The sequence below is a fragment of the Rhea pennata genome, chromosome 8 (assembly GCF_028389875.1).
Source record: "Rhea pennata isolate bPtePen1 chromosome 8, bPtePen1.pri, whole genome shotgun sequence".
Classification (NCBI taxonomy): domain Eukaryota; kingdom Metazoa; phylum Chordata; class Aves; order Rheiformes; family Rheidae; genus Rhea; species Rhea pennata.
Window position 1 is genome coordinate 16,503,385 of NC_084670.1, and position 26,980 is coordinate 16,530,364.

General features: G+C 38.0%; 1 protein-coding gene across 1 annotated transcript; it reads right to left on the reverse strand.

Annotated features, from left to right (window-relative positions):
- On the reverse strand, positions 1 to 25,451 carry LOC134143346 (vitellogenin-2-like). The gene is made up of 36 exons (XM_062581357.1): positions 25,388 to 25,451; positions 25,252 to 25,272; positions 25,016 to 25,167; positions 23,292 to 23,543; positions 22,587 to 22,748; positions 22,353 to 22,501; positions 21,596 to 21,746; positions 21,320 to 21,477; positions 21,066 to 21,231; positions 20,074 to 20,199; positions 19,588 to 19,806; positions 18,389 to 18,606; positions 18,129 to 18,226; positions 17,448 to 17,572; positions 17,235 to 17,336; positions 16,467 to 16,586; positions 16,189 to 16,378; positions 12,675 to 12,768; positions 12,262 to 12,447; positions 11,701 to 11,845; positions 11,366 to 11,588; positions 11,100 to 11,275; positions 10,232 to 10,750; positions 9,896 to 10,087; positions 9,362 to 9,412; positions 8,451 to 8,540; positions 7,176 to 7,388; positions 6,939 to 7,081; positions 6,390 to 6,528; positions 5,739 to 5,874; positions 5,118 to 5,304; positions 4,689 to 4,783; positions 3,577 to 3,674; positions 2,735 to 2,894; positions 920 to 1,081; positions 1 to 119 (listed from the first exon to the last, which is right to left on the reverse strand). The coding sequence occupies exons 1-36, from the start codon at positions 25,425 to 25,427 to the stop codon at positions 1 to 3; spliced, it is 5,577 nt and encodes a 1,858-aa protein (XP_062437341.1). The 5' UTR covers positions 25,428 to 25,451.
- Positions 25,452 to 26,980: the final 1,529 nt, after the last annotated feature.

The following is a 26,980-nucleotide window of genomic DNA, read 5'->3' on the forward strand; positions in this document are numbered from 1 at the left end:
TCATGTACTGCAGTCTTCATCCTCACAAGAACAAGCTATGTGTGCATCAACAGTGTCCTGCATATCCTCTGACTTCTGGTCAAACTTCATCTGTTTGTCAGTCACAGTGGTAGCTGAGTCTGAAGGTGAACAAAAAATGAAAGGTAATCAGTATATTTCAGAGGTAGTTTTGCAAGGTACAGCATTTATCATGCACTAGTCATTAATTATACTAGGCTTGGTTTCTCCTCATTATCATATATATTTATATCTGACTAAGTCAAACAGAGATGTTCCAGGAAACCCTGTTAATTAAAGTCGGTTCTACATTGAAAACCACTACTTCCATGTAGAATTTTATTAATAATACATTTTGAAAAGGATATGGTGGTTTTAAAGAAAAAACAAACTTTGAAAACAGACATGAACCTATCATTTATATGATCTCTATCTAATCTATTTAATCTATTATAATCTACATTGTATCTATAAAAAGGACTGCCCACTGGTGGCCAGGAATCCTGTCCACACCTGTCCTTCTGTTGATTAAATCAGCTCAATGAAATAGGCTCAGGCCCAAAGGCACTGAGATACAAAAATACACATGATGGAGGTCCCCATTTCTGGTACTGCCCATGACTGAATGTGTCTGAACCACCACATGCTACAATACATAGTTTTTCAGCTGAATTACAAAGTTGTTACTCTGCCCTTATCCTGCTAGTTCAAAGCACCACGAAGGTGAGGTCAGTTTAGATTTTAAATGCCACTATCATGAAAGCATAGTAAAATTTCGAGGAAAACATCTCTCTTCCACTAAAAAAAAAAAAAGGTTTATGTATTAATGAGAAGATAGAAAGGTCTTCAGTCAATACAATAGCGAATCCAGGCCTACCAGTATGCAGCTCCTTCCTGTTCAATAAGATTTCTGTTGACTTACCAGCTGGGAGACAGTGGAAACCAACAGTTACTGGAGTAGTCTTAGTGGCTGAACATCCTTTCATACAGCGTAGCACAGGCTCGGTAGAATAGCATTTTGACTCTACGCCTGCAAGCTGAACTGTCTTCTCAAGCTTCACAAATGAGCGTTGCAGTTTACAAGCTGTAATAGAACCATTGATGATATTTTAAATTCTTTTGTACAAAATCTTTGGATCTCCTCAGACTACTCCCTCTGCCAATGATGTTTCGCACTTGCAAACAATTTGTCTCTACTAAAAAATATACTGTGATCATAAGTAAAATAGTATCACTGACTGATTAGTTTTTCAAATAAGCTAATTAGATATGGAGCTACATAAAGTTCATTTCAAATGCAACTGGTATTTCTGGATGAATATGTAGAGACATAGTCTGATATACTTTCTAATAAACATTTTGCAAAGTGCCTCGATAGCTGCAAAATCACATTTAAAAGCTTTAAATATGCAGTAGTGGAGTTGGGGGGGATGGTTCTGAACAAATAAAAATAATCACTAACGAATTACCATTACCACTGTCATTCTGACTCAAAATTGCTGCAGATCTGAAGACATAAAAGTCATTGGTGCCAGCCAGTAATATTGGTCTCATTTTGGATGCCAGGACTACCAGTTACAGGTCTGTGAGAAGTTAAACCGACCACAATTCATTCCTGACTGTAACCTTTAATCCTTAACGTGGTGTATTAAATGGAAATACAACGTATGGTTACTGTCAATCGTGAACTTTTTTGTGCACATGTACATGTACTACATATCCACCTATAGCAAGTTTGATGCCAAGTATTCTTTTCAATAACACATAAAAGAATTAAAGCTAATGTACAGTTAAACATGTGAAAGTTATCTCCAGGTAATGAGTATGTCCTTCCCATCAGGACAAGTCTTTACAAAAGCAATGTGCTTGTTCTCCTCCCTCCAGTATGGTATGCTGTTGCATCATAATGTCAGATGACAGAATTGAGTATACTGTAAGATCCCAATTTACTGAAACACATAAAATATGTCATTTTTACTCTGACTATATAAGTATTTCCCCTAATAACTGTGGGAATGCTCATGTGCTTGAATGCTTTGCTTGACAGGCTGCACTGGTTCAAAAATCGGGTAATAATCATGTCATAGTAATAACAGTTGTGGTACTAATTAATTATCACTGTCTGATTTTTTGATGGATCAAATATTGTCTGGAAAACATTGCTTTGCTTAAATCATAACATTCTATGTGAATTTATTCACTTACTTTTTTTCCTGACCTTCTGAAACACTTAAAAACTGAAACAAAGATTTGTTTCAGCTTATTTATTTCATTTTAACTGATTTTTTTTCTGGCTTATTTTGTTTGATTTGTAACTTCTCGTTCCTTTCTAAAACGACAAATGATTTTAATAGTTAATATAATTTAATATTGAATTACAGAATTAGTAAGGTTGGAAGGGACCTCTGGAGATCATCTAGTCCAACCCCTCTGCTCAAGCAGGGTCACCTAGAGCATGTTAGACAGGGTTGCATCCAGGCAGGCTTTAAATATCTCCAGAGAAGGAGACTCCACAGCCTCTCTGGGCAACCTGTTCCAGTGCTCTGTCACTCTCACAGTGAAGAAATTTCTCCTCACATTCAGGTGGAACTTCCTGTGGTTCAGTTTCTGCCCATTGCCTCTCGTCCTTGTCTTGTCCTATTGAAGCTTCATTAATTTTTTTTCCAAAACTTTGCATATTCTACATTTTCTAAACAACTGTAGTAATAGTATATTAAATTTATTAGAGCTTGTATACCTCCTGTGCAAGGCTTTTCTTCCAAAATCCAAGAATGCACAAAACTGACTGCATCTTTAGCTAGATATCCATTGGGCATCCGATATTCCTGTTCAGATTCTGCATCATATTTTCCACATATGCCGCATGTTTTCCCTGCCATCCATAAAGCAACTTGAATCTTTGAGACAAAAAGTCAAAGTCATTTCAAGTTAAACAAAAAAGACCTATGGAGCACACTTTTTCTGTACAGGAGTCTTCTACTGTAACACACAAGTTAATGCAAAAACATTTAGATTTGTTTGCTTTCTTTGCTAAGAATTCAGAAGGGTCAGATACCAAACTCCCATGGGGCTGCAGTGTGTTTAACTTGTTAGGGCCTTTAAAACCTACTGTGTCTATCTAGTCTATTAAGTTACTGATGCTGAAGCTTTTTTTGTCTGGCTGATGTTTTCACAGCAGGTGATGGAGAATTCATCACACAACGTGATTTCCTGATGTCTTACATTTCTATTGTACATCATTTCTAGCAACAGCTTTTAAAACATTTGCTCATCTGAAAAGAAAGGCAGGGGAGAGGAGCCGAGAACTCTGGTTCTACTTGCAAATGTGCCACTGATTCAGTCTGTGTGCTACTCATCTATACTGTAAGGTTCAGATATTATTGTCTGCGATGGATTCTGACATCTTCTATTCAGAAATAAAGAGGACTGCAATCCTAGCTGTAGTGTCTTCATCTTTTTTGGTTTTTGGGTCCAGGATAGACTCGTCTTTGCCACTGTATACTCTTGCACACAGATGGATTTAAGGGAATCCTACGGAAATTTCTCAACGTGCAAGCTTATGTACAGGAAGAACTATACCTGGAACGTGTGTCCATCAAAGTACAATTTATCAATGCCGTAGGCTGGAGCAACAAGTACAAGTCCTTGTTTTTCACTGTGGATCTCCAGAGAAGGACCTAGAATGGAAACAAAAAAGGAAAACCAAACAGACACAAGCTAGCATTCTTCAGAAAGAGAAAAGCAACTTGCATGTCTTTTTTTCATGTCTTTTTCTTTAAATGCCTCATTTATTCTACTGAAGAGGCAAAACATGCTGCAAAACAACGTGTAAAAATGTGTATATATAGAAAATAGGTGTTTGTAATTACAAATTTGGAAAACAAAATTTCAATGATCACAGCTTTATTTATTTCTTTGGATTGTACCTCTAGAAATGACTACAAAGCTGCCTATAATATCTCTACAGTTTTGCAGAAATACAAGGCCCTGATTACACTATATTGTAGTAAGAAAATACAAAGAACAACATGATTGTCACTGGAGTAATTTCTAGCACAGTAAAAACTAACATTATAAATAGGACAAAGCTCAGCACTGGCAGATACTAAGCCAATTTCAGTAAGATTTAGCCTGACTTGTATACTACAGCTACACAATCAGGAAACACCTGCATTATATATTGCCCTTGATTGGGTAGCACAGAATGAAACAAAGTCTGACAGTGCCCTTTTACAGAAAAAAATATTCCTGCTTTGAGAGAACAAAGCAGGCAGATTTTACCTGTATACATCCAGTTCTCCTTATTTATTCCTAGTAGATTTCAGAATGCTAACTGAATTTCAACCTACAGATCCATTTTTGACCAGGGAAAACTGTGATATATAGGTGTGGTGAATTTTAAAAAAGTTTTACTTGGAACTCAAATTTAGAATACCAATTACCCATGAAAATAAGGGAACTTTATGTTAGTTATATCTTGCCTAGTTTGGCCATTTCAAGAGCTTCATGCTGTAATTAGTCTCATATGCAAATAAGTAAAATACATTTTCTTAAATAGTAACCTTCCAACTAAAGGTAAAAATACTTATTGAATACAAACTGATGAAATCTCCTTGACAGTATTTTTTTCTCTCTTTCTTTCTCCTAACCTTTATATGAAAATGGAACAAAATAGATGCTGCATCACTTACCAGCATTAGATGAGTATGAAACATTTGTCCTGAGGCTCTCGACCCCATCTATAGCTAGTTTCACAAGCCCGTTGGCAGGATACATGTCAATCTCACTGTTAAAGGAGAAGAGGGCTCATTTGTACCTAGGCTGTAGCACAGTCAAGAGCACATGCTGACAAAATGATTGTCCTGCTCACGGAGTATCACTGGCTGTAGCATAAGCTTGTGTTAGCTACTTAGAGTATGTCTGGGGTATTCCTGTCACCCAAGACACAGGATAACATCATATGAACCATAGTCAATGCATATGGAAAGTAAGTAAGGGGAATGCTGAAATTACTTCGGTTGCTGAACCACTTTAATAAAGCTTAAATCTAAATTCCTCTCATGTTAAACTGGGACGATGCAGTCCCTCACAATTCCAGCATCTGGCTAAGAATTACTTACTGACTGCCAAGTTTGATGTTGATTGCTTTAAGGTCTAGAGTTTCTCCAGCATTCTTCATCATCACCAGGAACTTGAGATCCGAGCTACAGTCCTGGGCCAAGATATGGTAGCAGTTTGCAGGCATTGTGTAGTTAAACTGAACTTCATTAAAGGTTGTGATCTTGTTGAGGGAAACTGAGCAGCGAGCTGGTTAAATAGAATTGCAATGAGTATTTGCCTCTCCATAGAAGAAATTCATAAATAACATACATTATTTTTAGTGCTACATTATTTTTAGCGCTCTATTCTTATCATTATGTGATGTTTTTTTGTATAAGATTACAAGGGCTTTTGAGTACCAAGCACCCATGATTTATAGGAAAGGCATGAAAAACATACTCCTCTATCTAACCAAAAATGATTACCAGAAAGTTTAAATGTTACTGGTTGAGACTTGCTTTCCCTGAAATACTGATGATTTCTGTACTATCTACTCAATATTCTCTCTCATTTGAACCATCTTAGCATTACTACAGAACAATTCTTTGTTAACTGGAGATAATCCCAGATAAATTCAGAAGATACCCAAGTAATTCCAAACAGTGAGTATGTCAAGCTTCTGAACCAGATCAAATTCTGACCTTTCAAATTATTTAGTACTGCAGAGGGGCCTTCAGCAAAGACATTCCAGATTGGAGGCTGCAGCTCTGAAGCCGATATCCTTGGACCTACAGGGAGTGACAAGGGAAGCCTCATGGCTTTTTCATAGAGGATCATCTGAAAAGGAATTAAAAAGCATATTCAAAACACACTTTAGCCAGATATTCTAAGCAGACAGCTCAGATCAGCCTTTTCTCCTATTTGGAAATTGATTTCAATCAAATGTTTGTTTGACAATTTATACCATTCAGAACAGAATTCATCTGACTGTCCATGAGCTTTTTGGTTACAGTGTACTCTCATGATGTGGGTCATCATTCAGCTATTGGGAGAGAATAAATTATTCCCTTTCCAAGGTGGCTAGGTGAACACTTACGAAGCAACTACAAAGGAAAACACACGTCATTGTGAATATCCATGGCACTCTCTTCTCCCATGAAGAAAATCATTCAATGAGTATTCTTGGATGGAATATAAAAAGGTTGAAACGAACAAACATTGTTTTCATTGTTTGCAGCCAAATTGATTTTTACTTATTTTTTTTTCTCAGAATTGATGCTGTGTAATTAAAAAGCAACTGTCTGATTTTTATAACAGAAGAAAATAGGAGAGTAACAATATTTCATACTTACATCAGGAAGCTTGACAACAACATCACATGTCCTTGGAGAAGTTAGAGCCATGATCACCCTGGCTTGTCGAGAAGGGTTCTTGTCCATTCTTTCAGAGAACCCCAGCATAAATGCAGCTCCAGGGACAAACTGGTAAAACCTTAAAAAATTCACAACAGAAGGATCTGGTGAAACAAAGAAGCAAAAAAAGGCATACATCCAAAACAGGCTGTCTCAGACCTATGCTTACATAGCACACAGTTTTCTTCAGGATCACTGTTACCAAGTAAAAATTTAGGATACTCTTTGCTTCACTGATCAAGTGTTCAGTGAAAGGAAGAATCTGTTCCTTGGTTTTCAGTATTTATGCCCAGTATAAACAATTACTGTACATTACAATAGGATGGTTATGATCTCCTACTCAGCTTTTATGTCCAAAGACAATACTGAAACATAGATCACAGAATAAAAAATAACTGGTAGTTTAATCACTAGAATCTCATAGGTGGATGTGGATTTTTGCTGTTGACCAACATCAAAAATGAGTGAACCTAAGGACTAAAATCTCACCCTTCTGCTACTGATCTGACACTTGAAGGAACTTTAGGCCACTCTAATTTCACTTGTACAGCAGGGTGAGCAGCAAACCGTCCAGTTACCAGCTCAGTAGAAATTTTGTAGTCCTGGCAATTCCGGCCCCATTTCAGATAAGCCTATAACGGAGAGAGAAGTGGTCCATTTTTAAACCTGTAGAACATGAGTTTCCTGTGATGCATATAGTTGTATATGACTATTTTTGAGCCTTACCGCTGCCTTGTGAGCATTGAGGACTGAAGCATCAGCACAGAGCTTCCACTTGCTTGAATCTGTGAGGTTTGACACAAATACCTGCATCCGGGGCCTGATGGAGTAGATATCAGCATATACCACAAGCTGGAGGCCCCCTATCTTCTTATTGCTCCGAATGCCATGAAGAAAAACAGCTAATACTGGTGTTTTCACATCTCCCAAAAACTTGGGCTAAGAACAAGGGGAGGGAAAGTATGCAAAGAACGTCATTATAAAGGAGTTACTATGGAACATTTTACATACAAAATCTGGATAGATAACTGAAAAATAAGCAACTGCACTGCAAATATATACCAGCATGTGTACCAGAAATATATATACCCACAAACTCTCACACACATCTTACGTGCATGAGTTTGTGCACCCACAGATGGATTTTTTGGATTTTATACATCCATCACCATGTTTGATATGAGCAAAAATTTGTGACATTTATTCAGCTACAGCTGATACCAAGGGAATATTCATATTAGGATAGAGTAAGGGTTATAGGATTTAGGTTACATTATTATTATTAACATATTTGCCTGGGAATGAAAGAAAGCAGTTATATTTAACTTATATCATAAGCTGTCAATTACACTCATCACTCATTCTCACAACAGTATCATTCCCCAACCAGTGTCCTTTTGTTTTTCTGTCTTTATCTTACTCTATCACCTGTCATTTCACACTCCAGCTGTAAGCTCTGTGAAGCGAGCACGAGCTTTTGTGTTATGTCTGTATGGCACTCTAGCACAAAATATAATCCAGGATCATCACCTCATATGAACTTCCCGCTTTGATAGCAGGGCCCCAAGTGTGCTATAATTCACAATTCCTTCACTTCATTTTTACACCTTTCCCCAGATAGCAAGTCCTCATGTACCAGGGTGTGTGCTCGTGAGGGGAAGGCACTACATGTCATCTTTGGAGATGGACTCTGAGGCTACTCTTAGCCTTGGCCCTTGCACTGGTTGCAGGGGTCACAAAAGGAGTATTCACAGGCACCTGTCAGGCAGGGTGGCCCAGTGAGGGAACGGCTGTTGTGCTGAACTCCAGGTAAAAGGGATCCTTGCCTCATTGAAGGGGAAAGTGTACTGGGGACACATAGTGTCTCACTCTCAATACCTAAGACATGACAGGTTGGTTTTGCTCTCTTCCCATTATCCTAGCTGTACAATTACTGGAAACGCACAGCCAATCTGCCATTCTTCCAAGCTGACAGAAACCTCTAAAGATTATGCAACTAACCCGGGAAGCAGCTTGAGATGTGGCATAACTGGATCTTGTGGACGAGTCCATGCTGGTAAGTTGGTCAGCTGGGACTTTCTTTTTTGGGAACTGCAAGAAGAAAATACATAATGCTCAAGACATTTTTATGCTCAAGACTTTTATGTTACTACTTAAAAGTTTGTTTGAAGAAATTGTTCTAGACACACTGCAGAATATTTTTTGTTATGGCACTTATGAAAAATATGCATTCCTGCACTGAGCTGCTCAATGATTTGCAGTATGATATGCTTTGTCCTGCTTACTACATGCAGTCTGCTTCTATAAAATTTCATTTACCCATATGTATCTGACTCCCCTGCACAGACAGTTAAGAAACAAACCTAGATGAGAATTCCCTCTTTGCAAAAACTCTGGAGCAGGGCAAGCCAAACAGAACCAGTCTCCTGGTTCAATACAGAAGACCACATTTGATTCATTTTATTTCCAGAAGGGCCTGACCAACTGAATGGACAGACACACGCAGCTGAGTGTTTTACTTTCTACGCACTGATCACAACTACTGATCATTGTTCCTGGCTAGATCAGACCAAGTAAGAATCTTCTGCTGAACTAAAATTGTCTTTCCACCTGAAGATGCTAAAGGACTCAAGTTTTTGATAGTAGGACCTTTGTTCCTTCAAAATGTGCATCTCCAGTTCCTTGTGCTGCTTTGGTAGAGCTTTATATCTAATTTTCAGAGTCACAGATGGCATCATAAGCACAACACAAAAAAGTACACTGCTCTGTTTTTACACATCTCAGAAGAACTGCCACAATCAAATTGGTGTTCTAAATACTATCAATATTGTAATTTTCTTCAGTAAAGACAGTAATGGGTCTTTAACTTATGGTAGACTCCAAACTTTATCTACTGAGGAAAGAAAACTCACCTCTTGCCTGTGTGCTGATCTAAAACGGTACCGATAAATCTCATGATGTCCCTTTGGAAATAATAAAAACAAGAAGAGGAAAAGCCTCAGAAGAAATGCCACAAATGCACTGAAATCTGAGAACTGGCAATTAAGCAGGGATTTCTCTAGTTATCACTCATACAGTCCTGTATGTTCAGAGACACACAGTGCAAGTCTTGAAATAGATTCTACAGAAACATTAATGTTCTTACCTCAAAATTAAGATAGAAACATGCAGCATTTATAGAGAAAGTATTAAGTCAGCAAAAATTGGCTGCTTGTCTATAGCAAAAGTTTCAGCAAAGTTGTGGAAACTTTTGAGATGTATTAAAGTAGACATCTGAGCCAAGTGATTACAGGTGTGTTTGCAGAATAATTTTGCAATTTTGTATTGCTACAATTTACTGTGTTGACTCATGACTTCCTGATTTATGATGCAACGCCAGCTGCCATCAGGAATGAGATTCACAAACATTACCAACATCAATCAGTTTACTGACAAATATGAGTTACCCATATTTTGGAATACATGCTGCTGCTGCTGCTGCTGCTGCTGCTGCTGCTGCTGTCTTTCAGATGTCCTGAATGATGCCCATGGCTATGGTGACTCACTGACTTGCTACTGCTGCTGCTGCTACTGCTGCCATTCAGATGTCCTGAGTGATGCCCATGGCTATGGTGGCTCATTGACTTGCTGCTGCTGCTCCTACTACTGCTACCACTGCTACTGCTTTTGCCGCTGCTGCTGCTGCTCTTACTACTGCTACCACTGCTACTACTTTTGCTGCTACCGCTGCTGCTGCTCCTTCTACTGCTACTACTTTTGCTGCTGCTGCTCCTACTACTGCTACTACTTTTGCTGCTGCTGCTCCTACTACTGCTGCTACTGCTCCTACTACTGCTATCACTGCTACTACTTTTGCTGCTCTTGCTGCTGCTACTGCTGCTACTACTTTTGCTGCTACTGCTCCTACTACTGCTACCACTGCTACTACTTTTGCTGCTCTTGCTGCTGCTACTGCTGCTACTACTTTTGCTGCTGCTGCTCCTACTACTGCTACTACTTTTGCTGCTGCTGCTGCTGCTCTTGCTGCTACTGCTACTCCTGTCACTGCTGCTTTTGCTCCCACTGCTGCTCTTGCTGCTTGTATCTTTGTTTCTAGGTTGCTTTATTTCACCATTCTCATCTCCATCCACAGGCTTTTTATGATCGAGAGAGGAAGCAGATGATGAGGAAGAAGAGGAGACAATAGAGGAGGCAGAAGATGAGTCAGAGGGAGTTTTTGCACTGGGGTCTGTCCTGAGATCTGTTAACATGGTGTTTTCTTTCTTAGAAGGCTTCTTCTGGTGTCGTGTTTTATTTGTAACCTGCAAAACAGTTCAAAGGGAAGAGCAAGAGAGGGGATACATCTGGTTCTATATTTACAAAGTACACTATCTCTGGGCATCAGGTAAGCTGCTCAGTGCAGCCATGCAAGGAAACATAACTTCCTTGCCCTACGCACCGCAGAAGCTGCACCAAAATTCATTAAGGCCCACTCCTCCCAGCCAAAAGCCTCCCCAGCACAGAGTCTTTCACTAGCAGGTGAAAGCATTTTTTTTTGAAAGGTCTTTCACTGGCAGCCTGGCCTTGCTGTCCCATGCCAGTTCTCTGCCTCAAGCACTTGGCTTCATTTGTTGGAAAATATTCCCCTTCCCCAGGCTCAAAGTCTCTTACCTTGAACACTTTTTCAATGCCTAGGATTTTCTTTAGTTTAGCTTGGATGTCCTCATATGGAGATGATGCATCCTCTTCCTCAGACCCTGAGTTTACCATGCCTATTATTTTGGAAGCTGCTCTGGATCCTGCCTGAATCTCCAGCTGTATTTTGTCAATATCAGCATCTGTTTGAACTACACACCAATTACACGCATTAGAAGGTTATACTGTTTCAACCTGCACTGACAAACATAAGCAAAAAAGGCTTGTGCTCGGTATCGTACCTGGCATCAAAACTATTTTAGCTTCATGTTCTCCGATTAATCTGTGCAAATAGGTATTTTTTATGAAACTAGCATCTTGTGACCTTCTGTAAAAGCAGAGCTGGCAACCAAGACTATGCAGTTTGATACAAATGTCTCGTTTATGTGTTTTTCTTCCTGTGCCATGGAGAAGATCCTCTTGAGAGCTATAGGAATGTTTCCTTGGCATGCTGTCAGCCCCTTGCTGCATTAGAGATAAGCATGTGAATAATACTGGAAGTATATCATAGGTAAAACTGCAGATGTGTGCAGCATGGAGGAGGTAAATACTACTATACAAGCAAAAAAATGGTTACCATTGTGACACCTTCCCTGGAAGTTCTCTCTGACGGTTTGAAAGGTTCTTCCACAATATTTGATGAAGCATCTACTGGGAGAATTGAGGTCCTCTTTTCTACACCTAGTTCTCCTATATTTCTTGATACAGCAAAAGCCTTATGTCTGTGGAGATAGGCACAAAAGAAAGGTAAATGGTATGTCTTTGGATTAAATGAGTCAAGTCCCTGTCAGTGGATTGTCACATCATAGAGTCATGTTGTCTGATTATAGGAAATGCATAGATAACTATATTTATAAATACCTATGAAAGATAAATAAGAGGTCATAAGAGACATCAGTTCCTTGTATCACAGGAATTTTTCAAAGTCTAGGTAAACAAACAAATTTCCAATATCTGAGAGGAATTTGTTTAAAACAAAATTAAAATAAAATTAACTAACCCAGAAGTTATGCTACATACCGGAAAAGTCACACTGCATATTTAGAAACCTCTGTAAGATATCAGTGAACAGTGAACTTCATAAGGCTTCAGAAACAGAAAAGAGAAACAGAAATATTCTGAAGTAATACTACTGCACCTTCCAATCACTATCTCAGTTTCCTCACGGCATGGTGTTGTTTCAATCTTAACATTTTTCAATTTCATGTCTATCTTGGCATCAAACTTCATTGGAGCTCTTGTCTGGACCTTGCCTTGAATTTCAACAGCATGTTGAAAGTATTCTGTATTGACACCCATTGTTGCAACTGTATGTATATATAAGCTGAAACAGAGTGAAGTGGTCATATGTAAGAATATGTATTTTGTATGTATATGTATTTGTGTACATTGTGTATATACATATGTATATACATTTGTGTGTGTATATATACACAACACACACACGTCTGTGTATATATATATATAATGTATATACATTTTTTAACACGGAGTATTCTCTTTCCATGGAAGACCTCCATCAATATCTAAAGTCTTAGAAACATGCCATACCTTGGGCTTATGTCAGACCGAATCTGCATGGTGGATTCAAGTAACTGGGAAGGTCGAAAATCTCCAGTTAAAGGAGGGGTCATCTTTCCATCAACTGCAAAAGATAGAATAACATTTTAAAATAGTAAAAGTGAAAGCAAAGACTTGAATACAAGAAAAGCACTGTTTTCAGGAAGAAGTTATATTTTTTATTGATCCGCCAAAATAAGGCTGTAAAAATGAAGCAAACGTGGGTACACGAGCTCTTCTTCAAGTACGAAAAATGCTGAACATAATATATGGAAGACATATCCTGTAGGTAAAGATTCTGGTGTAACATATTGAAAATGGGACCAAAAGTATGGTAAGAAAAGTGTTGTCCCAATTTGAAAATTTGTTAATTAGTATAACATAAAAATTTTAGAAACACTCAGCTCCAGAAGACAGAAGTGAATGGTGAGCAACCTCACTACTATATTCTAGAACTATAATAATTATCTTTCCTTATGATTTGGAAGAAAAATGATTAAAAAGCTGTTGGCATTGGATAAATAGTTTCTTTTGTAGAAGTGATAATAGATCGTAAAAAATTACAACAAGCCTGGAAATCTTCTAGGATTTCTGTGGAAATAATGTGCCAACAAATGGCATGCAATAGACTCAAAAAGCAGAGTTAGTGCATACTGGTAAAAAGTATTCTGGCATGAACCTGAAAAACTGCCGCATCCAGTGGACTTGCCAGCCTAGTGAAGCAGACTTGGAATCAAAGTTGGAGTCTGAAGGTCTTATATACGTTGATGAACTCTGAACATCCAAGACTGTCAGAGTGAAAGAAGGGAAGAAGGCAGCAAACAAGAAGATCAGTGAAACAGTCAGAGAAACAGACAACAAAAGGAATATGTAGTAATACTAAAAAGGATGACAACTGCAGAAGGCAACAGTATGACATTTTACTGAACAACAGTATAGTGTCTTTTGGGATTATACATTCCTTTCTTACAGTTTATTGAAAGAGACTGAAAATACTCAGAAAAAGGCAAAGAAGGATGCTAATGGGATAGCAGGACTTGCATACGACAGAAGACCTAAAGCAATTTTCAGCCCCGTAAAGCAGGGAACTTAACAGCACATCTACAGTGACTCAAGGATATGGTCTGTCCTTGCTAAGAACATAAGAATTGCCATCTAGGATGGTCCTTCTCTCCCAGTGTCTTATCTGCAATAGTGGCCGTGACAGCAAGATTAATCTGACTTTGGAAAATGCAAAAGATGAAAGTGTCATTGGAATATGGATATGAGAAGCCTGGCCTGGAGAGCTGGAAAAATATCAGAGGATTTCATCCATGGGAAGAATCTCTCTGTTTAAGAGCAAGAGTGGGAGGTTCTGTGCTCCAATCCGGTGCGACTGAGCAAGCTCACTTCAGTGCCTCTGCAAAGTCATATCACAGACTAGACTATCTTTCTTTTAATGGAGGAAGGAAGGAATCAGCACTGAAACACCTATATCAATGGATATCTGATCAGTTCTGAAACTGATCAGATTGCTCTGTTTTGAATATCTCCAAGGATGAAAATTTCACAGTCTGCCTGGGTCCCTGTCCCAGTCCTTAGCCACTCTCATTGTGGCATTTTTTTCCTTATGTTAGCTGGGATTTTCCTTGTTGCAATTCGTGTCTATTGCCTCTTGTCCTTTCACTGCATACCTCCAAGAAGAGTCTGGCTCCATCTTCTCTGTAGCCTCCCATTAGGCAGTTAAAGACAGCAAGTAGATCTCCCCATGCCTTCTCTTTCTGAGGCTAAACAAACCCTGCTCTCTCAATCTTCCCTCATACGTTAAGTAAGTGCTTCAGCCCCCAACCATTTTGGTTATCTGCTGCTGGACTTGTTCCAGTCTGTCAAGATCTTTCTCAAACTGGAAAGCCAAAACTGGACAAAGTCCCCTTCTTGAATTGGAGGCCCCAAACTAGAAACATTACTCCAGATGCAGCCTTAAATGTGTCAAATAGATGGGAATAATCACTTCCTTGCTGGCTCTGGTCTTCCTGTTGCAGCCCAGGATGCAGTTGGCCTTCATCACCACAAGGGCACACTGCTGCTTCACATCCACCGGAAGACTCCAAGGTGCCTTTTCTGCAAAGCTCCTTTATGTCCAGGTGATGCCCAGCCTATAGTTGCACGGGTTATTCTATCTCAGCTAAAGGACTTTGCATGTGCCTTTGTCTAATTTCATCATGCTTTTGTCAGGCCATTTCTCCATCTCGTCAAAGTCTCCCAAAATGACAGCCTGACCCTCCACATACTGACTACTTCCACCAAATTGGTGTTATCCACAGATTTGCTGGGGGCCTTCTTTTCCAAATTTTGGATTATTAACAAATATACTGCACAGTGCTGACAACAGAGTAATGTCACTCACAACAATCCACTAATTAGTCTTAACTGTTGACTACTCTTTGAGTTCAGCAGTCCAGCCAGCTTTTCATCTACTTAATAGCCTGTCTGCCTAGTCTCTATCTCCCCAATTTAGCTAGAAGGAGACTATTCTAAAACAAAAAGGAGGGCAGGAGGGAGGAGGGCAGATACAAATATGCTATCAAAACAAAGTAACAACACCAAAAAAAGAGTAGCTAAGAGTGAATGCATGAAGAATTGTAAAAAGTGAGAAAGAATATATACTTCATCCTCATACTCTTCCAGTGTCCAACCATTTTTCAGCTCCAAGTTTTCCTGAGCCATATATAGTTGGTTTAGTAATGACAGTTTTCAATCTCCTCTTTAACTCATATAAACTCTAACATTCACAACTGCCTGTGTCAGGGAATTTCACCATCTGGAATAAAAATGGCTGCTCAATGAAGCTAACATGAAGCAAACTGAAAGCAAAAGAAAATTCCTTCTCACCTGTAGTACAGTCAGCCTGAGAAGTTCATTGTGTCAGCATAAGGAAGAGTCAAAGAATGTTGCCCAAGGAAATATTCAGTCTGCTGCACAATTGTACAATCACTGAAATAACCTCTTGCTATTTGCATATTTGCATATTCATTCTACCTAAAGTAAAACTCTGACTCTTCCCACAAGCCCTTTTCTTGCCTTCTCTAATGTTACTGATAGTTCTAGATTGTCTTGCATTTGCTTTGTCACCACTGAATCATGCTTAGTCTATGTGTACATTTTGCTTGGGAGCCACCACCTCCTTCCTCTTTCTGTAGCCAACTCCCCATACAGCTTTCATTATTTCTGGCATTGAATGCTGTAACCTTTCTCTCTTTGGTTTCCCAGATTCTCACCTCATGTCCTCTGTCTTCAATCCATTCAAATATGATGCAGAAATCATTTGACACATCTGCTATTCCAGCTGTGTTCAGCTTCTCTTTAAATATCTTTACTACCTTCCCTCCTGTATTTTAAGGCACCACAAAAAATAGCTCATCTTCTGACTTTTTGTTTTCCCACTTCTTTCTCCAGCCTCTTTTAATCTGTCCTTTTCATCTGCTGCTCAGAGCTAGTACAACAGATCGTGTACTTCCCAACTCACCGTTCACTGCAGCACGTGCCAGAGCAGTAGTGTATGATCCATATTCCAGTGGCAGACCAATGCAGCTAGGGACAATATATCGAAGTTCTCCAAGCCATACTGGCTGTGTCCATTGTCCTGCAATGCCATTACGTATTTGACTGGTGATTTTTTTCATTACTGTGTTTCTATCAGCAGATTCTACTATAGTCTACAGTAAAATAAAGATCCAAAAGGTTAGGATGTTAGATTAGATACTGGTGTCAAATCTTGCAAAGGGAAGTAGGGGTTCTTGGTACCTTCACAGCCTGATGCAGGACATCCTTGTTGATGTTGACATAGGCCAACTCTTGGCCAAATATTTTCAAGTAAGCTGATATCAAGGGGGTTTCTGCTGGCAGCTCTTTCCATCCTAGCAGCTAGGAAACAGATAAAGAAGCAAAGTTCCTTAACGTGGCAACAAAGACTGTTGCTGACCAAGCTGTCATTTTGCTTTGTCACTTGGGTTTTTTTTGCTGCTTTGTTAATAACACAGTGTCGCCATTTCAGACTAACTCCCTGTCACTGAGATTTTCACAAACAGCCTCCTATCAGATGTTTTGTATTTTGAGAAAATACTGTTTATTCCAATACAGAGGATACGGACTATTTGTACCATTAAATCCAGTTTAGAAACACACCAACAAATCACATGGTCTCTTGAAGATAAAGAGATCTGCTTGTAAACTAAGTTAGGTGAATAGAAGGGAGGAAGGGGGAAACTTGCCAGACATGAAACACACATCCTGCACTGCAATGTCTGGCTTCCCTGTCTCTTCCCTTGCTGCTTCTTTAGTCATATATAAGGCAGTGAGGAAGAAGGGCCAGAGTCAGAATTTGCAGGAGTTACTGCAGATGTTACATGAATAATGTCTCCTACAGCCCCCTATCAATCCCTTTTTCACAGAGATATTCAGGCTGACTACCAGGTGGGTAATTTGCCTTCCGAACAGGGTTTAATTGATACCACAGGCCTCACTAAATACTGCTTCATATAACCCACAGGTTACATTACTGAAAACACCTACAGTTTTTCCAAGCTCCTTTATCTTTTTGTATGCGGGATATTCAGCAAATGGGATATTTCGTTTCATTATGGCATCTGTGAGGCCTTCCACTCGAACGCCAACCTACCAAAACAGCATAAGAAAGAATAGTCTGAAACACACTTACAGGAAGGAAGCTTAGTAGTCAAACTTCGTTTTAATTTGCTCTATTATTGCTTTAAGTAAAATATTTACCTCCAACAAATCAGCCACTGAACCTGCATAGTTTGCCATCAACTTGGAAATTATTGCTGATGGGAACATTGTTCCTGGACTGTTCATAATAAAGACATCTCCAGCAATACCAACTTTATAGTTATCTAGGGTTGAAATAAACAAAAGACATTTTCTTCTAACCACTCTACTTATCATCCAAGGTTTATTTCTGCAGCTTTTTACCATCATTTTACATTTTACCATCACCATTACATCATTATAGATGATTTAACTCAATTTGTTACTTAAATGCAGAATCTTCTACAGGATTGCAGAAGGTTGGGACAGCAAGGAAATGAAATCAGAAACCAATGAATACAAAGAGAACATTCACCTGAAGTATGCTAAATACACATTATTATAGCAAAAAGACTCTTGGGAGAAGTGAGTAAGCTTCTCAAGTAATTTATAAAAGAAAATAGATTCATTTTTCAGAAAGAAGAAATAAACTAAACATTACAGAAATCAATCTTAGCAAATGTCTTGTCTCATTAAAAAGAATCTCTTTTTACAACCAGCCATTTTTTTCTAAATGACCTTCCTAAACATAATCCAGGCTGGGATTCACAATGTCTTACATTATTTTTCCAAAGGACTTGTTATTTCTTTAGAATGTACTTCTGAATAAAAATTCCCAGTCACTGAATTCTATTTACTCACCAAAGTAACCACCAACACGAATGACCTTGCTATATCGATAGCTTAGTCTGTCCAACTTGGGGGCCAGCAGCTTAAGTGCAATATTGCAAGCAGAAGATCTAAACAAAATAAGAATAGGTAACAGTATCCAGATATAAGATGCACTTCACAAGAATACAAACTGGACTCATTTTGTCAGCATATGCAGTCCTTATTAACAAGAATGTAATAAAATTTATTATTTGCAGAAAATAACCCATTTGACTCCTGTTTCTACTTACATGTTGTACATATATGGTAATCTACTCTTTGACAAAGCCTTCATGTGGGAATATACAAAACTGGCCACTTGCAAATTGCTCTCTTTCATTGCCACGTTAGCTATGGTTGTTATTAAAGGAAGGGCAGGCCTCGTCTCAAAGATAACAGCACAAGCCATCATTCGTACTTCAGGGGGAAGTGACTGGTCTGCAAGGATCTGGATGAGATATCCCTGCACCTGTGGAGAGAAAACAGTACATGGAATAATTCAGAGCTTCTGTTTTGCAGACTGGATCCACATGTAACCTGTAAGAAAAATGGGAGAGGGAGTCATTATGCCTGTGGGAAAAAAATGTCCCCTGATCTCGCTTACTGCATGGTTCCATAATCTTTATTAACACAACTGAAGGACCATACAAAAACAGGAGCAAGCAGCCATTGAGAGGGGCTGGCACTGAATATTGAAGAAATGTCCATGTTTCAAACATATAGCATAGTTTTTTGCCTTACAGGAGCTGACATTCAAAGATCAGTGAATAATTTTCAAGGAAATAACTGTAGCTAACAAGAAAGATTCATTCTTGAAATAACCCCACTAACTTGGTGAGTGTGGTTTACCATTTTAGACCATTTTTGCAAGAGGACCTTCAGCTCACAAAAGACAATCTGAGTGGGTGCTGTTGCACAGAGCACTTTTAGATATCTGAATCATCTGAAAGGCAAAAGTCGTGACTGCCCTTGCCACACTGGCACTGCCCTTGCCACACTGGCACCCATAGTGGTCAACAGGAGGTCAGTGGTGATTTATCTGACCTTAAGGAAGGAGCCTAAAAGAAAAAGGCAGAACAATGTTGAGATTTTGCCTAGGAAAACAATAGAACATACCTCTTTCCTCTTGACTATAGAAGCAGTTTAAATTATATGCCTGACTTTTAGATAGCTAAATTTCCACCCTATATAACTAGCACAGGAACTAATTGATTGTGCCAGGTGACTAAAGAAACTCTGTTCACACGCTTCCAAAAACTTCCCACTGACTAACAATTATTAGAGCTTAGCAGAAAATTTTAGCTGAAATCTAAGCTTGTATTGTGCCAATCTTAAAAATAAACACACGTTGAATCCACATAGAGCCTTTAAATTCATTAGCCTTACATATTAGCATATATGCTCATCTCTAATACATTAAGTAAAGAAGTCCCTGGCATTTCCTACTTACTGTTTTGGGGTCCTTCCAAGCTATTTTTCTCAACGCCATTATGGCATCAATCTGAATATGGATTGGGATAGCAGAAGCACTTGATGAAAAAACTGGAAGGAACTTCAGGATGCGCTTTATGCTGGCTGGTTCTCCCACATTACCAATGCACTTCAGTGCTAACTTCATTTTTTCTTCACGGCCCCTGCTGATTGCTTCATCTGCCAAGTCGTGGAGGGGCTATAAAACAAAGCACAGTTCAGTTTCTTCTATCTAATGTACAAGTTGTCCAAAGTGCTTCCCTTGCCCACTGAAAATTCTATCACAATAAAGCAACTGGTTTGAATACAACTATTTTATCTACATTAGTAAAATGATTCATTCCCTTTCTTCTGAAGGAGGCCTATGAAATATGTATTTGTAATGCCAATTACTATTTTTACATTGCATCTTATTAACATTTGCTACATGAGTTTATTAAGAACAATCTGAGAAAAGGCCACCAACCTGAAGAACTTCTTTAGGACAAGCTGAGGTCCAAGAACAGTATCTACTAATGACAGAACTGTATCCCAAGTAAGCAACCTGCTGAAGCATGGGACTTTTCTGAATTCGAGAACTGGTCACTAAATCCTGCCAAAAGAAGAGGAAAAACATATTTAAATTGGTATTTAATACAATTCTTGACATAGCTTCTGGACCAGGAAAATTATTAGGGTTCATCTAAGGGAAGCAATTTCAGACTGAGTACTCTTCATAGTCAAGCAAATTAGATTGCCTTGTAGAACATTTTACATGCAAGTTTCATTCAGGAGCCTCATTCCCCTTAGTTACAACATTAAAGAAGCATATTTAAATTAGTTTACATAGCACAGGTCTGATTTTTCTCAGCTATCATGCTGAAAATACAAAGTTTATGTGCAAATGTCAAACTATAAATAGAATATCCCTAGAACAATGTGTAATGCATGTATATTAATGATGCAGTTTCACATCATTTTTTTTCTATTTAAAAAGAGGAAAGTTGAATAGAGATGGGAAAAATCCTGTTTGCAGTAAGTGTGAAAAGAGTTGATGTTTAATATTTCTACTTGCAGCACTTTATTCCAGTTTACAGGAATATTTTTCAATTAAAAGAACTATTCAAATCACAAAACACAAAAATCACCCTTAATGTTTCAGATGTAAGATACAAAAGTGGACCAGGATTTGTGTGCAGAAAGCCATGACACATAGTCCCAAGCAAACTAAAATGGGAATAACTACTGGAAGATGTTATAGGAGAGGGTTTTTTGTATCAATATAGCAAAATGAAGACACTTGACTGAATTCTTCTCTCACACAAGTAATGCCAAAAGAAATTCATGGAGTACCATTTATACAAAATTAGTATACAAGAGAGGAGAATCCATCCTCTAAAATACTTTATAATCAAAAAACATCATCAGTTATCACTTCTATTGCTATCTGATAGGAAAGATTCACATGGATTTACTCACTGCTGCTATTGGAAGAGTGTCTTCATCAGCTTTCATTAAATGGAGAGCAAAAGAAACTGTCAGAAGAGTCTGAACATAGGTTAGGTCATCATTGCGAATTCTGTTCTTGATGAATTTGAGTGCTTCTGTTGTGCCTGTTGCAGAAATTGCACTCAGTAGCCACCGCCTGCAATCAAGGTTAAAAAAAAATCTTTATTTTAGCTATCATTTCTCCAAAAATGAAAAGTTTCTTCAAAGACTGTGCAACCAAATACCTGTAACGAGGTTTATCTGAAAATTGTTTCCAGAAAGACTCAAGAGCATCAGTGTTCACTATCCGGCAGAGCTGGACAAGCTCTAAGAATCTGTACGGGACATCATCATGGAAATCTTGCTGGTTATTCAGTACTATGTGTTGCAGTGTTTCTGCTATCTGTTACAAAACACCAAGAGAGAGATAATCCATAATTAAATCATTCAGTATTTATGATTATTGCTTTCCATTAAATTTTTGATTAGCAAAGCAATTTGAAGACTTAAGAATTCTATACCCGTTGCTCAGGGTTTTTTGTCTTGATTAGCTGAAGTGGCATCTGTGGCAATACTGATGGGAAATGGTAACGAAGGCTTCCGTGGCTCTGCATGGGAATATCTGGGGCATTTCCTCGTTCACTTCTCACTTCAAGCAAGATAAGCTGTTGTCTGTCGGCGGTCAGAGAGAAATCAGCAAGTGTTATGTGAGGAATAAAATAGTTATCTTTCTCCATCTGCCTTGTCTATTTATTGATTCAGTAATACTGTGAAGATAATGGTTTTGGCCTTTACTCATTTTTCTTACCACAGTAAAATTGTAGTTTGTGAATAGGTAGAATCTTATTATTGGACCAAAACAATATTTGATTTATCCACAGTGAAATCAATTTGGAGGATGAGCTAAACTGCTGTCTCCTGAAGACAAGCTACTGATTCTGTGTAATCAATGACCTAATTTCTATGGGCACAATCTTCCTCCTGACAGCGTAAGTTAGCCCTTTTTCAGAATAGCCATGGTAGAAAAATTGCATTCTGATAGAGCAAAAGAGTTTTCCCTTCTCTTCTTCCATGCAATTATAGTGCAAATTTCAGTGGAATACAAATAAAGAATGGTTTACTCAATTTTTAAGGGTGGGGAAACCCGGTATAGAGTATATGCAGGTTTACTCAACCATTACTGAGCTTATTTCTCACTTCATTTCAACTGGGCGTGAAAAAGATTGTCAGAATTTATAATTATTCTCATTTTTTGATGCAATCTCACTTCAGGCCTACCTTGCTTCCATGACAGCAACACCAGTAGGTTCACTAAATGGTGAGATCTGATACACCTGCTGTGATGCAACTTCTGTTATAAGGGTACCACTGTCTGAGTGTTTTAGTTTGTATGAGAAAGCTGCAGTCCCCTTTATGGGCCTTCTTTTCTACACAAAGACAAAGAAATCCACAAAATGAATGGGAATAACAGCTGTGCTTGATATTAGGAAGATCTGTTCAGGTCTTACATACCATCATGTCCACAGGACAAGGACGGATGTAAGCCATTCCAATACTCGTCATCACATTTTCCTGGCAATTGTTTTGGTCTATGGTTTTGGTAACAGACGCTCGGCTATTCTTCCTGTCTTCCTGGATAACATACCTTGTATGGCAAACACCTCCAATACCAGCCTGCACAGATCAATAGAGATAATTAGACTTCCTAATTACATCAGCATTTCACTGCATGAGTAGATTTACTGAATGAAGATTCTGACACACAGGATGATGGTAAGGATATTCTAAGCTATCTTAATTATGTATTGAAATCTTCTGCCATTACTTATGCTTAATCCTATTGAACTGAAAAACAGACATGAACAAAAGTCAACTGAGTTTCAAATGAAAAAGTAATCAATTGATTAATATGAGCAGTGAACAGACAAAATGGATGAAGTGGCTGTACCAATGAAGTTATGTAACAAATAATTAATAGCTAATCATCCTTTTTTCTTGAAAGTACTGCATTTTAAGTAAAGCACTTATACAGACATCTGAAAAAATTTCCAATGGAAGCAATTACTTCAACACCTACATTTTCTTTTCTGTGAATGAAAATGGACTTTGCTTGATGATGCCTGTTTCAAAGTAGATGCAAACAAACATGAACTTGAATGAAGAGCATCAAAAAAAAATTCTTTCAATTAAGTAGTTTTAGAAAAGAAATAAACAAACCTCTTGCAATTCATACACATTCTGTGATTTTTTAATAGTTATCTGCATCATGTTCAGCATTCCCCTCACTATGTTAATACACAGATCAGGGCAGTCTTCTGGGGCATAAATGTTTCCAACCCGCCCACTACTGTATTCAAACTTGAACGGTCGGGTAAAACATGAAGACACCATCTGGGTGATTTTTGAAGATCGAGTGAATGGATCCTTGGGCCATATTCCATTGTACTCCTCCAGTTGTGGGGAGCGGATCTGAGAGAAAATGTTAGAAAATATATTTATTTCTACTTGCGAATAACATAACTTTGGTACTAAATATGCAAATAGAAAACAAGAAATTAACATAATCATTGGTTACATACTCTTTCTTCCAAATATAGGCTTAGATATGCATACAGCAATTCATTCTCTCCTTTCTTGCTTATACTATTTTAAAACCAGGATAAACTCTGTAGACTCAGTAGTATTATGCTACAAAACAGTTAACACATCATTATTATCTTGTAGTGAGATTTTAAACATCTTACTTCCATTAACTATATTTGGTGGGAAAGGCTGGTTCAAAAAATAATAACAAAGATTTGAATAAAATTCTTCACATTTTTATCCTTCAACTAAATATTATTCTGCTTTAGGTGCAAGTTAATATTTAAAAAGTGTGTATCATTCTAAATTTCAAAAAAATAAATTTTAAAATATTGGATTTTAATTCTTCTCCCCCCAAAAATGTTTACTGGCATTGTTTTGACTAAAAAAAGTTGCCAAATTTCAGGCATAGTTGTGAATTGCCTGCATCAACTTTATTTTTTAATTTCTTGTAGTGAATAATGTATTTATAAAAAAAATTTTCCCATGCAGAGGCACAATGTATAGCAGAAGTAATTTTACTCTGGTGAAGTAACCGCTAGTTTATACTTGTGTCTCTGAAAGCACAGTCTGGTGGATTACACATAATAAAATAATTTCCGGATGAAAATTATCACAATCTCTAGCTCATAACTTCGGATTCCTGCCTTCATCACTGAAAGAAGATCTACAGTTCTACTAAAATCACTGAGAGCTCTGCCACTGAACTCAGGGTACAAAAAGGTCTCATTTGTAAATAAATTACATAGACCAATAAAAATATTTGTCTAAAATGTATTTATTTAGGATGGCTCAGGCTCTACCCCTTCTGATGTCAGTGGAGGTATGATTTCATACATACAGACCTTCTACTGCATTACTCAAATATTAAACTTTGTTACACATACCTTTTTGATTATTTTCCCTTTTTTCAAGTATGTAGATATAACCTATATTTATTAATTGCCTGCATGACAATGGTTTTATACACCTAAGTCTTGGCTTCCCACAGGAGTTGGAATCATGTGATGAGAATAGAATTAAATCTTAAAATTAGAGCAGGCTTGAGTCCCTTGTGTTGAAAATCAAAATTTTCTAAAATGACTCCTGATTTTGGCACCTCAATTTCTAATACAAAGTTTTGAGAAGCACACGTTACCAACAATTTGTAAAACAAACATCCGTACATGGCTGGATGCCATATCACTACTCACTTTTGAAATCTCAGCTTGCAGACCATGTTCTAAAATTTACAGAACTTTTTCTTTAACTCTTCAGTATTGTTTCCTACAGCCTTCTTACAATACAGATTAGTTATTTAGAGGTGATTTACAACTCTGGATTGTTCAGTGTGTTATCTTTGGAAAAAGACACTGTACCTTGAGGAGATAGGTATTCTCTGATAGCCCACTGATCTCTAGTTTGCTGCTCAAGCGCAAGCCAGCTCTGGCTAAACTTCTTTCTTGAAGCCCATTCAACATAAAGCCTTCATAGCTGTAAACGTAAGTCTTTCTGCTACTAAATCCAGGGTCTGTGGGGAATAATAGCCGTTTTCACAATAGTTGTAAGCATATTCTAATAAATAGCCATAGCTTATAAAAGTACATTTACTTACCAATGTCAAACTTCTGGCTACCTGCAGAAAAAGATGAGAAAGACACATGAGCAACATTCAGTCCTAATCTAATTGTTTTCATCAAACTCCATGAAATTCCAGGAAAGGTAAGTGAAAAAGGGGAAAGCAAGCTTACCTACAAGGGTGAACACAAGGGTGAATATGATTCCCCTCATAATGAAGGTGAATGAGGACCTGCTAGATATGGCGAGACTTTTATGGAAGAATGCTCAGGAACACGTGGCTGTATTCTGCTGAATTCTCAAGTTTTTTATCAGTTTATGTAAACATCTCCTTTTTTGCAATCATACATTCTCTTCACATAGAACAAGGAAATCAAGTCAAACCTTGGCATCTAAGTGATTTTATTATTTAAAAGCTTTCCTGGATTGTCTAAGAATTTCACTTTTCCTAGTAAAACATTTTTACCAGGCTGTTTACAATAGATTTAAAATAAACACATTACTTTATTTCCTAGATTAAGTCATGGCTGGCTGCTGGTATTCAGTTCTGCCACAGATTAGGTTGTTTTTGCCTAGGTTATGTTGACCTGGCATCTGATCCTAACTGTTATCTAACTGATAGTGGCCCAATTAACAAAATAGGGTCAGTAGTGTATACGCTTCCTGTTTTCTTTCTCTTTCCTCCGCACTGGATTATGGTCAACCCTGCAGAGAGAAGACTAGGATATAGACCTTTGCTATTCTAATATTCTGATACACGCATCAAAGCACGTTAAACATCGTACTGAGCAACTGTATCTATATAGACTTATTGATATATAGATAGATATAATTTATTTATTTTCATCAGAGGACCAGCATGTCCTTTCAGCTCAGGTCACAATGACCAGGAATATTTTTTAAATGAACAAAGATTTCAAAAGCCATCTGCAAATATTGCATCTTCCAAGGTAAATGACAGTTCAAATGCGAACAATTAAACAGAGAGATATTTAGCAGCAGAGAGAAGAACTGAAGTGCAAGTTAGCTAGAAGTTTTGTATTTCCTAGGGAGCAAATACCAAATGCAGCCAAGCACCTGAACCGAAGTTGGCTTGCAGCCAACTTCATTAAGACTACTGATGTATATTGACATCACAGGAACACATTCACAACGTTCTGGAAACACTGGGGTACGGAGGCAGTGGGTCAGACATCTTGAATTGGAGAAGCACAAAAACATGCTTGAGCATGGCAATAGATTGATAATCATGAAAAAGGAGGAATGATTTCTTATCAACTCAGGAAAGAAAGTTCCAATCTTCTGAAGTGAGCTGGATGGCTTGTGGATCAACAAAAAGAAGATACAAGAAAAATGCACAGGGGCATCTGAGTTAAAGGCTATTTCTAGAGGAGTAACTTCAAGAACTGCAATAAACTGCAGGGTTTGAGCCACCAACATTGTGACTTCTACTCTAACTTGGTATCTATGACATATTAGTTATTTAATCATTTTATTTCTGTTCCCACAATGCCTACTGTTTTACAGGAAGATTAATCACACCAGTATGAACTCTGGTAAAGACCGTCCTAATGACCAAAAGAGATTCTTTCTTTCTATTTCAGCAGTTTCTACAGTTTTGCACTACCACTTTTCCTAGCTGGTCAGTCCAAGAAATCTTGGCTTTTTCAAATACATTTCATTGGAACTGTAAGTTGACCTGGGAGTGTACAATTTCTTTTTTGGGAACAGCCATCCAGCTCACTTTAAAAGACTTAATATTTTTC

Coding starts and splice junctions, on each gene's coding strand:
- LOC134143346 (XM_062581357.1), bottom strand. CDS start 25,427: ATGAGGGGAATCATATTCACCCTTGTGTTCACCCTTGTAG. Junction 16,587..17,234: donor TAAAGGAGCTTGGAAAAACT/GTAGGTGTTTTC, acceptor TCTGTTTCCTAG/CTGCTAGGATGGAAAGAGCT. Junction 3,675..4,688: donor TTCATACTCATCTAATGCTG/GTAAGTGATGCA, acceptor TTTCCATTCTAG/GTCCTTCTCTGGAGATCCAC.